Raw genomic sequence first — 13,564 nt, 5'->3', positions numbered from 1 at the left:
TCTTCCGGATATTGTCCACTTTCTAGCATACTGTTCTAGCAAGTTCAGAATCACAGTTCCAGTTATATTAAATAGAGTAACAAAGTATTTTTTTGTTGTACTGTGTATATCAGGTGCACAAATATTTTAATGTCACTCACTATCTTCCACGTAAATTGATTAAGGTTTCGTTTAGTATAAACTAGATACCTCAATATGTGTAATAGGGGAAAAGTTAAAATTTTAATTTCAATAAAAAATCGTGACCTGTAGGCCAAATCTTGAATCACACGAATCACCCTCCTCTGTTATATTTATGTTTATATTTCAATTGTTCATATACTAAATAGGATTTTTCCAGTTTTATTGTTGTTTATTTACATATTTGTGTGTTAAAGCAATTTTCCATTGTAAACTATTTATTTCATTAACTAGAAGCCCCAGATTTTTGTTCTTGTGTCATCAGCAAAGATGATTGTCGACAAACGATTCTACGTCATTTATATAAATTAGAAAGGTCACCTGATTTGATTCTCCGCTGAATTTACACCTCTGGGATTACCTTAAAGGTAAAGTCTATGCTACAAGTCCCAGAAATATTGAAAAGCTAAAACAGGGGATCAGAAATGAAACTCTATTAATTACGCCGAATATTTTAATAAATTCAAAAGAAGTTACAGAATTTTATCATCTTTTAGGGCTTTGTCAAATTTTCATTTTGAATAGTTTAAAAAATAAATAGTTTTTTTTTTTACAAAAGTGTGACACAAATGTTGACTTTTTATGAAACGAATGACAAACAAAATGCGTCATCATGAATTTATTCCAGAGCGGACCCTGTATATTAAGTCTAATTACATCTTAAAAAAATTTTAGGCAAATCAGGATTGCCTGAATTTTATTTAACAATTATTGAATAGATAAATAAAATGTAGTAGAAATTAAAAAAAAAATTAACCCACTTTTAGACAATTACTTACCTCTGCCCATACAAACCTATTGAGGATCGTAATAGAATAACGGCCGTCGTATAAAGTAAACTTAACTACGTAAGAAAATTAAATTTCAAGATGACTGATGAATTTTATGCGAAGAGTCAATAATCGATGAGAATCGTAATAAAATTATACTTCTGAATATTACATTTTGAGACAAGGAAGACAGTAATTCAATCAGGACATGCAGTAGGAATCCAAAAGGTTTCAATAAAAGCTGAACTGAATTCTACTTGGGGTGAGTCTGCTCCTTCATTTACAACAGTAAAATATTGGGTAGCAGAGTTTAAACAAGTCAAGACGAGCATCGTAGTAGACCAGATGATGTGACAACTCCAGAAACGAAGAAGAAAATCCACAATTTGGTACTGGATGATCATCGACTGAAAGTGCGCGACCTAGCAGACATAACAGGCATTTAAAAAAGTGAAGAAAAAAAAATTTGGACATGAGAAAACTGTGTGCAAGATTATTGATGCCACGTTTGCACTCGAACAAACACAGTGTCTTGAAGATGACGTCGGTTTTTTGGGATACGCGTGGAATAATTTTTTTAAGTCCTCTCAATTGGAGAGTGAAATGAATAATTAGTACCACGAAAAGGCAGGGAAAACAAACGATTATGTCTTAGGTTTCTAGTTGGCACATTAAAGAAAATCATCGTCAGAAGTTCAGGGCAATTTATATGATCATTTAACAACTTGAATATAAAAATAAGATCTGAATGTAAACGCCTTTGTTTCAAAGTTTTTAGATTTAGCATCTCCAATGCATGATTATCAGGGATTCTCATATTTAGCTTAAACAGACAAAATCTCACAAACTTGTTCTGAACCCGTTCCAAGGCTAAACAGCTGTTCATGTAAAATGGCGACCAAACCATTGAACCATAATCACGCAGAGAAACTACAAGTGAGATATAAACTCTCTTGCAGGTCTCCAGTGAAAAAGCCCTACACTTGCGAACCGCAAAGCCAAGAACCCTGGACGACTTTAAGATTATGTTATTAATGTGTGTATTAAAGGTTAGTTGTTCCTCAAACCATATCCCAAGGTCCTGTATTGTGCTGCAGTACTGAATATTACGGCCCAAGAAACACTGTAAGATGAATCATTCCTCTTATTTCCTCTGTAAAAACTAATAATATTACACTTGCTAATGTTTAAAAATAAATTATTATTAATACACCATTCATACAACTTGTTTAAATCCTGCTGCAACCTAACCTGATCCTAACCATCATCTGCAAATATCAAGAAGTTACTATTTTCAAAACAGGAGGAAATATCATTAATAAATATATTAAACTGCAGAGGAGAACAATGGCCACCCTGCGGAACACCAAAGTAGACAACAATATTATCTGACCTAGCATTACCAATGCGAACATGCTGGGTCCTTCCCGACAAGAAATCAGAAAACCAAGTCACTAATCTCCCAGGAAAGCCAAACAGTTCCAACTTCCTTAGTAATATGCCATGATTAACTCTATCAAAAGCCTTGGAGAAGTCAGTGTAGATGACATCCACCTGACACCCCTTCTTCAAGGAACTTAGTTAATCCTGATGAAATATCAGCAAATTTGTCAATGTTGATTTTCCAGATGTGAACCCATGCTGCTAACCCACCAATAACTCCTTACATTGAAAATGCAACTGATCATAAATGAGCCCATCCAAAAGCTTTGGGATTGCAGACTGTATACTTACACTTTTATAATTCATTAATTCACTGATATCACCAGTCTAAATATTGGTACCACAAAGCTGTGTTTCCATAGCGTTGGAAGAGCTGCTGTATCCAAAGATTTTTTAAATATAATAAAAAGAGGGTAAGAATTAGTACAAACATATTTGGACAAAAAATAATTGGAAACACCATCCGGACCTGAACTTAGCTTTGGCTTTAGCTTAAAAATTTTACTTACCTTTTCAAATACCAATTCACGTGGCAAATTTACATTGGGAATAACTGCGTTATTTACCCTAGTATGATCGCAAGCACTAAGATTATTTGGGCTATTCAGTTCATATACAGTGGAAAAAAATTGAGCAAAACCCTTTGCAATTTCCTCACATCCCAAGAATTCATTATCTCTGTAATTCATCAAATTAGGTATTCCATTTACCTCCCTATCATTATTTTAATTAAACCAAAAACTTTTAGGGTTAGTATAAAGCTGCTAATCCAACTTCAAAAGGTGATTTTGATAGCAAATATCACTCAAAGTTTTACATCTCTTTCTGATATTAGAAAATTTTAAATAGTCAGCTGCTCGATTACTGGTTCTTCAACTTAACAAATGTTCCCAATTCAGCTGAAAACCCAGAAGGAAACTTGAAGAAATCAAGCATAAATAGCCGCACTTGGCTAAAAAGAATGTGTTGTTTTATCAAGACAATGCACCAGCTCACAAATCTGTTATTCTAAGAGCAAAAATGAACGAATTAAAAGTTTCAAACGTTATCCCATGGACCCTATTCGCCAGATTTGGCCTTCTCGGATTATTTTGTCGGAGTGGTCAAAAATATTCCAACAATGAAGAAGAGTGATATCGGCAGTAAATGGCTATTTTGAGGACCAAGGCAGTCCTTACTATAAAAAAGCGTATCGATTGAAGACCGCTGGAAAAAATATGGAGCTGAAAGAAGATTATATTGATTTTTTCCAAGTAGTTGTTTCCAGTATTTCTGGGACCACCCTCATATTTAGGATAACATCACAACAAAAAATACACTTTTAGTCAACTCAAATAGGATTTCACTAAGATGTAGTAGAAACCTAAAAAAAGGGCATGAAATGCCAGATCATTATCGTCCATGAGCCTAATTAGTTAATTAAGATTAATAATTAAGGAAGCTTGTAGAGCCGTATTTAAAATAAAATTTCCAAGCTTGACAACAACGCATTTGTGGCAGGAGGGTACTTGAAATCGCCGCCCGTAGTGAAAATCGTGTGGGGTGACACGCACTACGAGATCGGGTACCGTCGCCAAGGTCGATAACCGAAACTAACCCCGTATATTCAACCAAACCGGCGCACCAACCACACCATACCTCGGCACTCGTTTTCATAGAAAGTCGTACCACTCCAATACCCGAAGGGCGTGGCTCTCGACCGTAGGAAAAACCGTAAATTACTCGCATGTATCGAAAAAAAAATGATAAAACATTTCCGCCGAATTTTACCTAATAATCATTGGTGTTAGTATATTAGTATTCCAAATCTAAATGCAAAACGGATGTCTGGCTGATAGTAATCCGATGGGTACCACCCCCCAAGTCGGATTTAACCCTCCGTGACTTTTTAGAATATGTAAACGAAAAACGGAAGTTTGAACGATTAAAATGCAAGAATCTTCACCCTTTTGGAGGGTGTTTATTATTCGATGCGCTACCGGATTTGTACCCTCGTGACATTTATATGCAAATACAGAGCGGTTCACAGATTTAATCTCAGAGGTCATAGTTTTTTTTTTCGATTTTTGTAATCCTTGTAACCAAAATAGACTATTCATTGTATTTTTTAATATTTGGGTTGTACGAATGATTCCAAGAAATTATTGCATTATTTGTTTTCTATCGTCACTAAAATTTACTTGATGTGTTTTTTTTGAAACCTGGTTTTTGTACATCTTGAAAAGTAAGAGTTTTTTCAAGAAAAGAAAAACTGAAAAATCGATTCTGAGGCCTGAAATAATAATATATAACAAAAACAAAAAACATTTAATATATTTATCTCCACCCAATAGAAAGCCTTACTAAAATCAATCCATACATAATGTATTTACGGTGTATACATAATCTTAAGCATATTAGAATAAAAGAAATTAAGGAATTCAATGAAAGAAGCTTCAGATTCCCATAAAACTTTTCCCCTTATGGAGATTAAGCCACAATAAAATTCTTCTAAACTAATTAATGGTAATACCTTTTAAAACCCTAAACATCTTAATAAAACTTTCCACTTGTTAGAACAACAAAGTTAAAAATCTCACAGCCGGTGAATACAATGTGCTCAATGAACTAAAACCATTCCACCATTTTCAATTAAAACTTTTTTGCTTTTTACCAATAGATGGTAAAATGAAATGAGATAGACGTAAAAAATGATATAGGCCATTGGTTTAACTGTTTTTTGATTTAACTGTAACTTCCAAGTTACTCTCTATGTAGTTTAGTATTAATAACATAAAATTCTTAGAACTTTGGTTGTCGAGTTTGTGAATAATTGGGAAAACGCTCGCCTTAAATACCAATACGTTTGAAATAAAATAGTTTTTTATTAAAATCTAATTAAAATCAAGAGATTTCTCTGGCCCCACAGATTCATTTTCTTGCTTTCTATTTTAATTAAAGCACCCTTCTAGTACTGAAGTAGTTCTTTGCAAGTAGTCAGTCTAATCAATATTTAAGATGTTAATATGGGCCTTTCTACATACATATACAGATATATAAATATACTTTGAGTGCCATCTATGGTGATATCTTGAAAGTTTTAATTCCTGATAGAAAAATTGATTTTTAGTCATTTCTTGGTGGTGGTGAGGTAGAGTAGGTTTCCAAAAACACTTTTCCCAAGTTTTTCAGCCTTGGGTTCGAACTCTTTTCATATTCATTGACTATGGAAAGAACATCAGCCGGAACTAAAGGATCGGGAGTATCAAACAAGTAAAACAGAGCCGTCAAAGCGTTTACAGATATCTCCTCATTTTTGTGCATAAGATACTGTTTTATTAGGTTTACCCCATTAAGAGATATGATGTGTTGTTTGAATTCTGGATCTAAAATGAACAATAAAAATGGTTATTAATAATTTATATAAAAAAAGGTGACACACTCACCACAACAAATGTTGCAAATTCCTGCCAGTGAGAAGTGAATAAGGTCTTCTGAATTCTCTGATAGTTGTGCCAAAAATAATTCTGTGATGTGTAGTTGTTTCATGTATTCATAATTGATCGGATCATAGCAGAAGTTTGCCAGGTTAGCCAATGTTTGTTTTTTTGATTCTGCAAAAAAGTATCCAAAATTAGTAGCTTCTCATATTTACTTTATTTGTCAATGTAAGATTTCAAGTAACTATGACACTAATACACCATACTTGGCTAAGCTTGATATAAAGAGTATGGCTAGGGTTAGTACCCTAAATAGTTTAGTAGTAGAAGGCTTAAATTTATGTAAAAAAATGCCCAGAAAAATGAAGATCTTTGTGAAAGGCATTCTGTTAATAGATAGGACTATTTAGTAAATAGATTGTTCTGCAAAAGGGAATATGGAGAAACACATGACCTTGTGTTGTATAAGGCGATACATGCAAAGAAAAAGGTACAGACAAAGCCAACGTTAGTTACTACTCAAATAGAACATGGTCTCAGAAGAGTTAAGATACAAAAACGACTTGATGAACTTGCACTTCAATATTGATTAGAAAATATGATGACCAAATTATAATGGAGAATTCAAGAAGAGACTCGATATCGAAGAACTCATACATTGTTGAAGTATCAGCATAAGTATGCTGATATTTTGAGGGGGAGTTTAAGGACTTTCAAAAAGTTTATAGAGCTGCTATACAGGAGGCAAAAATAAAAGCCAATGATAAATTCATTTCATCAGCTTCTAATCCAACTAAGGCCGTTTGGCAAGTTGTTAATAGTAGTGTAGGTACGTCAAAAACGAAAAAATCTCATGAAAGTACTTTAACGGCTGACGATTTCAATAATTTCTTTTCACGTATTGCCCATGATACTGTTAGAGACATTCCACTGTCGCAGGGTGACCCAATCCAAAGTTTCTCTGTTCTGGGTATGCCGGAGGATGTGTTCTCTTTCTCTCCTGTATCATTCATAGAAGTAAGAGAGATTATTGATGGCTTAAAAAATAAGACTAGTCAAGACATTTATGGGCTAAATGCCAAATTAATTAAGTGTCATAGCTCCAGTAACAAAACTAATAAACAGATGCTTCAGGCAGAACACTTTTCCAGGTGTGCTCGGATCAGCCAAGGTAATACCTATTTTTAAAAAGGGTGATCCGAGAACTACCGTCCTATCTCCTTGCTGCCCATAATCTCAAAAATCTTTGAAAAATGTATTGCTGTTCAACTTGTGAAACTTTTTGAGGGTAACAATCTTTTCACATCCAGCCAGTTTGGTTTCAGGAAGGGTAAAAGTACCACTATGGCCATTTTAGACTTTGAGAAGTTGATTACTTGTTAAATGCTTTTAATAACTTGCATTATGGCAGTGTCTTGTTCTGCGATCTGAGCAAGGCATTCGACTGTGTTCCCCATAACATATGCTGCAAAAACTTTCTAAATATGGACTAAGTCCCAACAGTGTTAAACTTCTCGCTTCCTATCTGGCCAATAGAGATCAGATGGTAAGTGTTGGTGGGGTATCATCAGCAAAAAGTGGGATAACCATAGGTGTTCCCCAAGGATCTGTTTTGGGGCCTATCCTCTTTTTGATCTATATAAATGACCTACCATTAACTGAACCATCTGGTAAATTCACCATTTTTGCTAATGACACAACGGTGGCATGTGCCGAAGATACTCTTGAGACCGTGGAGAGGAAATTGAGAGTATTGCAGGGGGGAATTCAGGAATGGTTTAACATGAACCGATTGCATCTCAACGCAAACAATACTAACAAAGTTATTTTTACTCTGAGACCAGCTGACATATCAAAGGATTTTTCTATTAAGTTTCTGGGAGTTTTATTGGATCCTCTACTTCACTGGCATTCCCACATTAATATTGTTGCCAGAAGGCTAAAAACATCTATATATGCCCTTTGTCGCCTAGCTGGATGTTTATCTGAATCTGGCTTAAGAACAGCCTATTTTGGCACCTTCCATCCCATAGCCACATATGCTATTCTAGCGTGGGGTCATGCCCCACAAACAAAAAGGTTGTTTATACTACAAAAAAGGGCAATCAGAATTTTGGGTAGGCTGGGTTGCAGAGAGGATTGTAGACCTGTTTTATCTATGAAGGGAATACTTACCCTACCTTCCGTATATATATTGGAAAATCTTTTATGGGTACACAAGAATAGGGATCGGTATAAAGTACATGGTGATATACACAACTATGGTACTAGAAACACAAATAGGCTAGTTCCAATTTACCAATGCTTAGCAAGGTGTCAGAGTGGTCCCGGATTTCTAGCTATTAAGTTATATAATAAACTTCCTATCGACTATGTGGATTTACATTTGGAACGTTTTAAGAATAAAATAAAACAAATTCTAGTCTCTAATGCCTTCTATTCAACTGAAGAGTTTTTAAACTTCACATTCTATCTGTGATATTGAGTACCTACCTATATATTGCATTTTATTTAAGACATATTGTGATTGTGTATTATTCATAGTATGTATATCAATCATTGTGTTTTGGTTTTAATGAGTTTTATGTAGTGTTTTAGGAAAAATTTTCTTATCAATTTTTATAAACAGTCACCCTATTTTTTAACTTTATAATTCTTGACTTGTGTGAATACTATTTTGTATATTGGCATTAATAAATTGATTGATTGATTGAAGTCATGGCAAGGTCTTTTGGTAAGTCAAGCACTACACCAGGAAGACACTCTGTTTATGTCTCTCTGAAGCATCAACTGATCCTGATAGAAGGAAATCCGCCAAAAATCTTTAAAATAACAGTGAACAGTAAAAATTCAGATTACAATAAGGAGGCAAGTTAATCTAATAGGGAGGCTGAATAATAATGGTCCTCGATAGGAGCTCTGAGGGACTCCTGAATTTGTCAAAAATGGGTTTTGCCAAAAAACAGCAAAGCTTAAGGAAAATTTTTATGATATTTTTGGAAATTAAAGGGTGCTTTTTGCGTTAAACAATTAATCTATTAGAAAAGAACAAATTCTTTCGGCCTTTATGCTATCTTTAGTTCCAATTACAGAAGATTCTATAAGCAAAATTAGTTTCTTTAATATAATTTTTTTATTTGATTATCTTTAGTTTGATTTTATAAGATTTAATACAGATGGATAGACCTGTTTGTTAAATTAATTTCATAAATTCCTATAGTGGTTTTCAAAGGAACTTAAAGATTTAATTTACCAAAACAATATATTAAATGAAATATACAAACAGATCAATAGCGACACAGACTATAACCACTTTAAAAACCTGAGAAAACAATGTCATCAGTTAATGAAATTTTGATTTGAACTTATAACTAATTCTTCTTGCATTTTACATACTGTAGGACATATTCTTATTAACTTCATTGCCCAGTTGACAGAATATTGTCCACTGTTAACAAGCATTGTGCAGAGATTGATTATTTTAATTTAATGTCATTGAATAAGTTTAAATCAGTAGGAAAAGAAATTGTACTTTCTTAGATTTACTCATTATTATTGTAACTTTTAGATTTAAGCTTAACTCTGTAAAATATATTTTACATTAATAAATAAATGCAAGACACCAATAATGTCTATGAGCTATGCCGAGAACCTAATTAAAAGAGGTTAAAGTCTATAATATTTATGTCTATTTAGTCAGTGTTTCTACATCTGAATTATTTTTCAGTTACAGTACAAATATATATGGCAATCCTATAAGTTCTATCTTATCGTATAATTATAACATGTAAATTTGTGATCTATTATTGAAATGTAATACAACAAGAGTACTACTGAAATAATAAAATGTAATAATTGTGGTAATAACAATTTTTGGAGTTCATATAGTTGTGGCAAAAAATTCTTGGTGCTCGAACCACTGATATCAAGTAGGAATTTGACTACATATAAATATTTTTACCATAAGAACTTATAGGTCTTTATAAGAACCAATTGTATTTTAGGTAGAAAAATAACAAAAATTTAGGAGATATTATATTGAACTTACCATAGCTTTTTGTGGTAGCAAATTCGTGAATCAATTGCTTAAGGAAGTCATAACGTCCTACACCAAATTCTCCGGTTTTTTGTAATAGTTGCTCCTTTCTACTGAACATATCAGATTATATTATTCATATGAATCATATGTTTCAAATTTTTTGTTTATATTTAGTTTTGAAAATTATCAAAACAAAACTAGATGTTTAAAATCAGCTGATTTTGACAAGAACAGCTGATTGGAGTGAGACTTGTGAGAAAATATTTTAAAACCTATAAATATTCCATTTTAACATGTACTAGTTACATTCTATGGGCCGTGTTAGTTTATATGTTTCTCTTTTTTTTTTTAATTATTATCAAACCAACAATTTGTAAATATTTAAAGCCCGGAAAATTTTTATAGGTTATGGGAGACTTAACCTATAAAAATTTCCATTGTCATCATTGTCAATAGTTGAATAAAATCAAATTGACAGCTTATAGCAACAGTGGAATATTTGCACTGTTGCTACTGAACTATTTTATACAGATCAAAGGAACTTACCTGTGAATTTCAATCTAAATTATACTTTGGCCCCTCGTCTGAAGAGATCATAGCAGTTAGTTGAGTAGCTCTAGGTAGAAGAGCTTCCGCAGCAGAATCGCGTAAGTAACTCAGTTGGATGCTTTCGACAAGTCACAAAACATTGCAGCTGGCAATGTTAATCTGACCGTAAAGAACGTTCAGAAAGTTCTACATGGTATTAACGTTTTTATTTTTTGTAAATCCGAACTGAGATTCACATAAAATATTCTAGGATTTTAAAAAACGTATTACCACAATTTTTACCCAACTTTTTAACAATTTTTGACAGTGTGGACAGATATCTTCATATATCAAGTCTATAGCTGTAAAGAAAAATAAACCCTGAAGCTTGCTATTTGGTAAAAAAATAACTACATCATAGCAGAAATCTCAGAGACTGACTTGGAGCGTTGCTATAGGCTCTAGACCTATTCGTGGCTTTATTTAATCGAATTGAATAAAAAGATCTTTTAGAGATTTTTATTAGCCGCCGATACAACGACCTATACGTGTTGAAATATTGATGAAAAGCAGGGCAATCTGTGAATGTTCTTAATGAACAAAGAAATCTCAGGTTTTTACATGAAGTCTTGATTCCTTTAGTAAACCAGGACGCTGTTTTCGTTTGATCTTTGCCACTGGAAATGGAGCATTAAAGAGATTCACCAATCTCAAGTGAAATCATTACAATGGATCAGACGAATCCATCACACAGTCCCATCTAGCAGCAGTATATCACTGATAGAATCTATATTGTAATTCTTCCTGCCCGAAAATTCGATCATAAGAAAATGCACCGCACTTAAAGCATTTCCCACCTTCACTAATTTCACAAATAACTGCTTCATGGCCTGACATATCCGAACACACAATAGGTTTACAATAGGTTCTGGATAATTTAAAAAACATAGTCAATGATGCTAGATTAGAACCGCATAACAATATGCTATTTAGGGTTAAATGAACTGATCAAGTCAAGTAGCGTCATTACTTGAACTGAGCTTGACAAGCATAAGTAGAACTGAAAACCATCGGGTAATGGTGAACGGTAAATACAAATGACATAAAGATTTTAAGGTTCATAAAAAGTTATAGTGAATTCAAAGATGGTTAAATCTATCAATTTTGTAAAAATAACTCTGCAGTAAGAAAGTGTTATTAGCGAAGATCATACATCCCTCATGAGATAATTTAGTCTACAAAAGTGGAAACTCACTACATAATTATTAAGGGGTACTATATTGTTAATTTTTAGCGAATGTTCAGTGAGGAGGATACCATTGGGTTCATGTAAAAGTACAAGAGTTCATTCGCCTTATTACGAAGAGATTGTACATTTAATAATTGCAATTTTTGCTGATGAATCGCTGCTGGTTTATCAAGAATTCTTTGGGAGCTGCGAAGAACTCACGGTTAAACTTACAGAACGCCGGCATTCCTCTATATTCCATTGCTCACTTAAAAGTAGTAAATAGAAAAATGACAATACAGTAGAGTCTCAATAACGTGAACGTCCCATAACGTGAACAGCCTAATTGGTATTCAGCCTATTCTAAAACGTGAACGCCAAAAATATCTCGCCTCTATAACGTGAACAAAAAAATATTTATATTGTTTTACCGTTTTACCCGTAGGCATTAAGCGGCATTTCCTATTTTTCCTTTGTCGGCAACTTTAGTACTAACTTAGTGCTTTTGCATATCGCCGCCAAATTGTATATCTTGTTTGTACATGTTTGGAAGAGATATGAAATTTGCGTCTTATTCAGTGTTTGTTCGCCGATCAATACGAAACAAGCACGATGTCTACTAAGAAAGTAAATTATTTAACTCTGGAAAAAAGCTCATCTAGTAGAGGTTGCGGAGGAAGTATGGAATAGCCAAATCGACGGTGTGTGCAATTAAGAAGAAAAAAGACCAAATTACTTCAACAGTTGCCTTGACTTTTTCTGGACCAGGTAAACGAAAATAAGGACCTAAACTTAGACTATAACCAAGTGTACAACGCAGATGAAACCGGCTTGTACTGGAAGCTTTTACCCGGAAAGACTTACGTATGCAGTGAAGAAAAAACTGCCCCTGAAAGATAAACAGCCAAAGAAAGAATAACGTTTCTAGCATGTACAAATGCGACTGGACTACATAAAATGACTCCTTTGGTAATAGGGAAAGCTAAAAAACCACAAAGTTTTAAGAACTCTTACATTCCTGTACACTACAAAAACTCACAATCTGCATGGATGACAGCCGGAATTTTTAAGGAATGGTTCAATGAAATTTTTGTTCCTGAGGTAAATTTCCTGCCATAGCTATACATTTCAAAATTAAAAGTTTGTTTTAATTTTAGGTGAGAACGTTTCCTAAGAAACAAGGTCTTCCAGGGAAAGCACTTCTTTTATTGGATAATGCCCCCAGTCATCCCCCAGTAGAGGAACTTTTATCTGATGATGGACTAATTCAAGTTATGTATATGCCTCCCAATGTGACACCCTTAATTCAACCTATGGGCCAAAACGTTATTAGGTTGACTAAACTGCATTGTCGCTCCATGTTTTTGGCAATGGTTGTAGCTAATAAATCTAAGGACATGAATATCATTATAAAACAATACAACCTCAGGGATGCTATTTTAAACTTATCACGAGCATGGAATAAATTAGAACCAGCAACCATTAAAAAGTGTTGGAAAAATATTTTCGAAAGTCAAAGCAATTATGATCGTGAAGACACAATACCCTTGGCAACTCTTCGTCAAGAATTGCTATGCCTGACTATAGCATTGTAGAGACTAACCTCAATTTATTAGAAGAAATTGATCCAGGGCAAGACTTCGAACGTGGAGATATCGAAGAATGGAATAAAGATGACTTCGTTGAACATGATGAGAATTGTACTGCAGTGTCTAATGATTCAGAAACCGAACAGGATCAAGATCCAGAGGTTTCTCAGGCTATGGATAAAGTCATTCACGTTGAGGCAGTTCGTATATTTAACAAAGGTCTAGAATGGGCGGAGCAAAACAATGCCGACTTCGAGGATATTCAGTCTTTACACAAATTACGTGAATGTGCAACTATTCTTTCAAACAAACAACGTATCCGTCAAACAAAGTTAGATAACTTTTTTCTAAAAACAACGGATTAAATA

At 33.8% G+C, this 13,564-nt stretch overlaps 1 protein-coding gene across 1 annotated transcript; it reads right to left on the bottom strand.

Moving 5' to 3' along the window:
• Window positions 1–4,666: 4,666 nt before the first annotated feature.
• Window positions 4,667–10,248, bottom strand: LOC126740620 (armadillo repeat-containing protein 7). The gene is made up of 3 exons (XM_050446723.1): window positions 9,861–10,248; window positions 5,819–5,986; window positions 4,667–5,758 (listed from the first exon to the last, which is right to left on the bottom strand). The coding sequence occupies exons 1-3, from the start codon at window positions 9,967–9,969 to the stop codon at window positions 5,499–5,501; spliced, it is 537 nt and encodes a 178-aa protein (XP_050302680.1). The 5' UTR covers window positions 9,970–10,248; the 3' UTR covers window positions 4,667–5,498.
• Between the last annotated feature and the right edge of the window lie 3,316 nt (window positions 10,249–13,564).

This window comes from Anthonomus grandis, chromosome 9, assembly GCF_022605725.1.
Source record: "Anthonomus grandis grandis chromosome 9, icAntGran1.3, whole genome shotgun sequence".
NCBI lineage: Eukaryota > Metazoa > Arthropoda > Insecta > Coleoptera > Curculionidae > Anthonomus > Anthonomus grandis.
Note: the sequence above shows the minus strand (reverse complement) of the source record. Positions and strands in the feature narration are given on the sequence as shown.

Bases quoted from the DNA above. Each gene is read 5' to 3' on its own strand.
- LOC126740620 (XM_050446723.1), bottom strand. From the start codon at position 9,969: ATGTTCAGTAGAAAGGAGCAACTATTACAAAAAACCGGAGAATTTGGT. The intron at 5,987-9,860 runs GTAAGTTCAATA...ACTTTTTTGCAG, and splicing joins TGCTACCACAAAAAGCTATG to AATCAAAAAAACAAACATTG. The intron at 5,759-5,818 runs GTGAGTGTGTCA...TGTTCATTTTAG, and splicing joins AATTTGCAACATTTGTTGTG to ATCCAGAATTCAAACAACAC.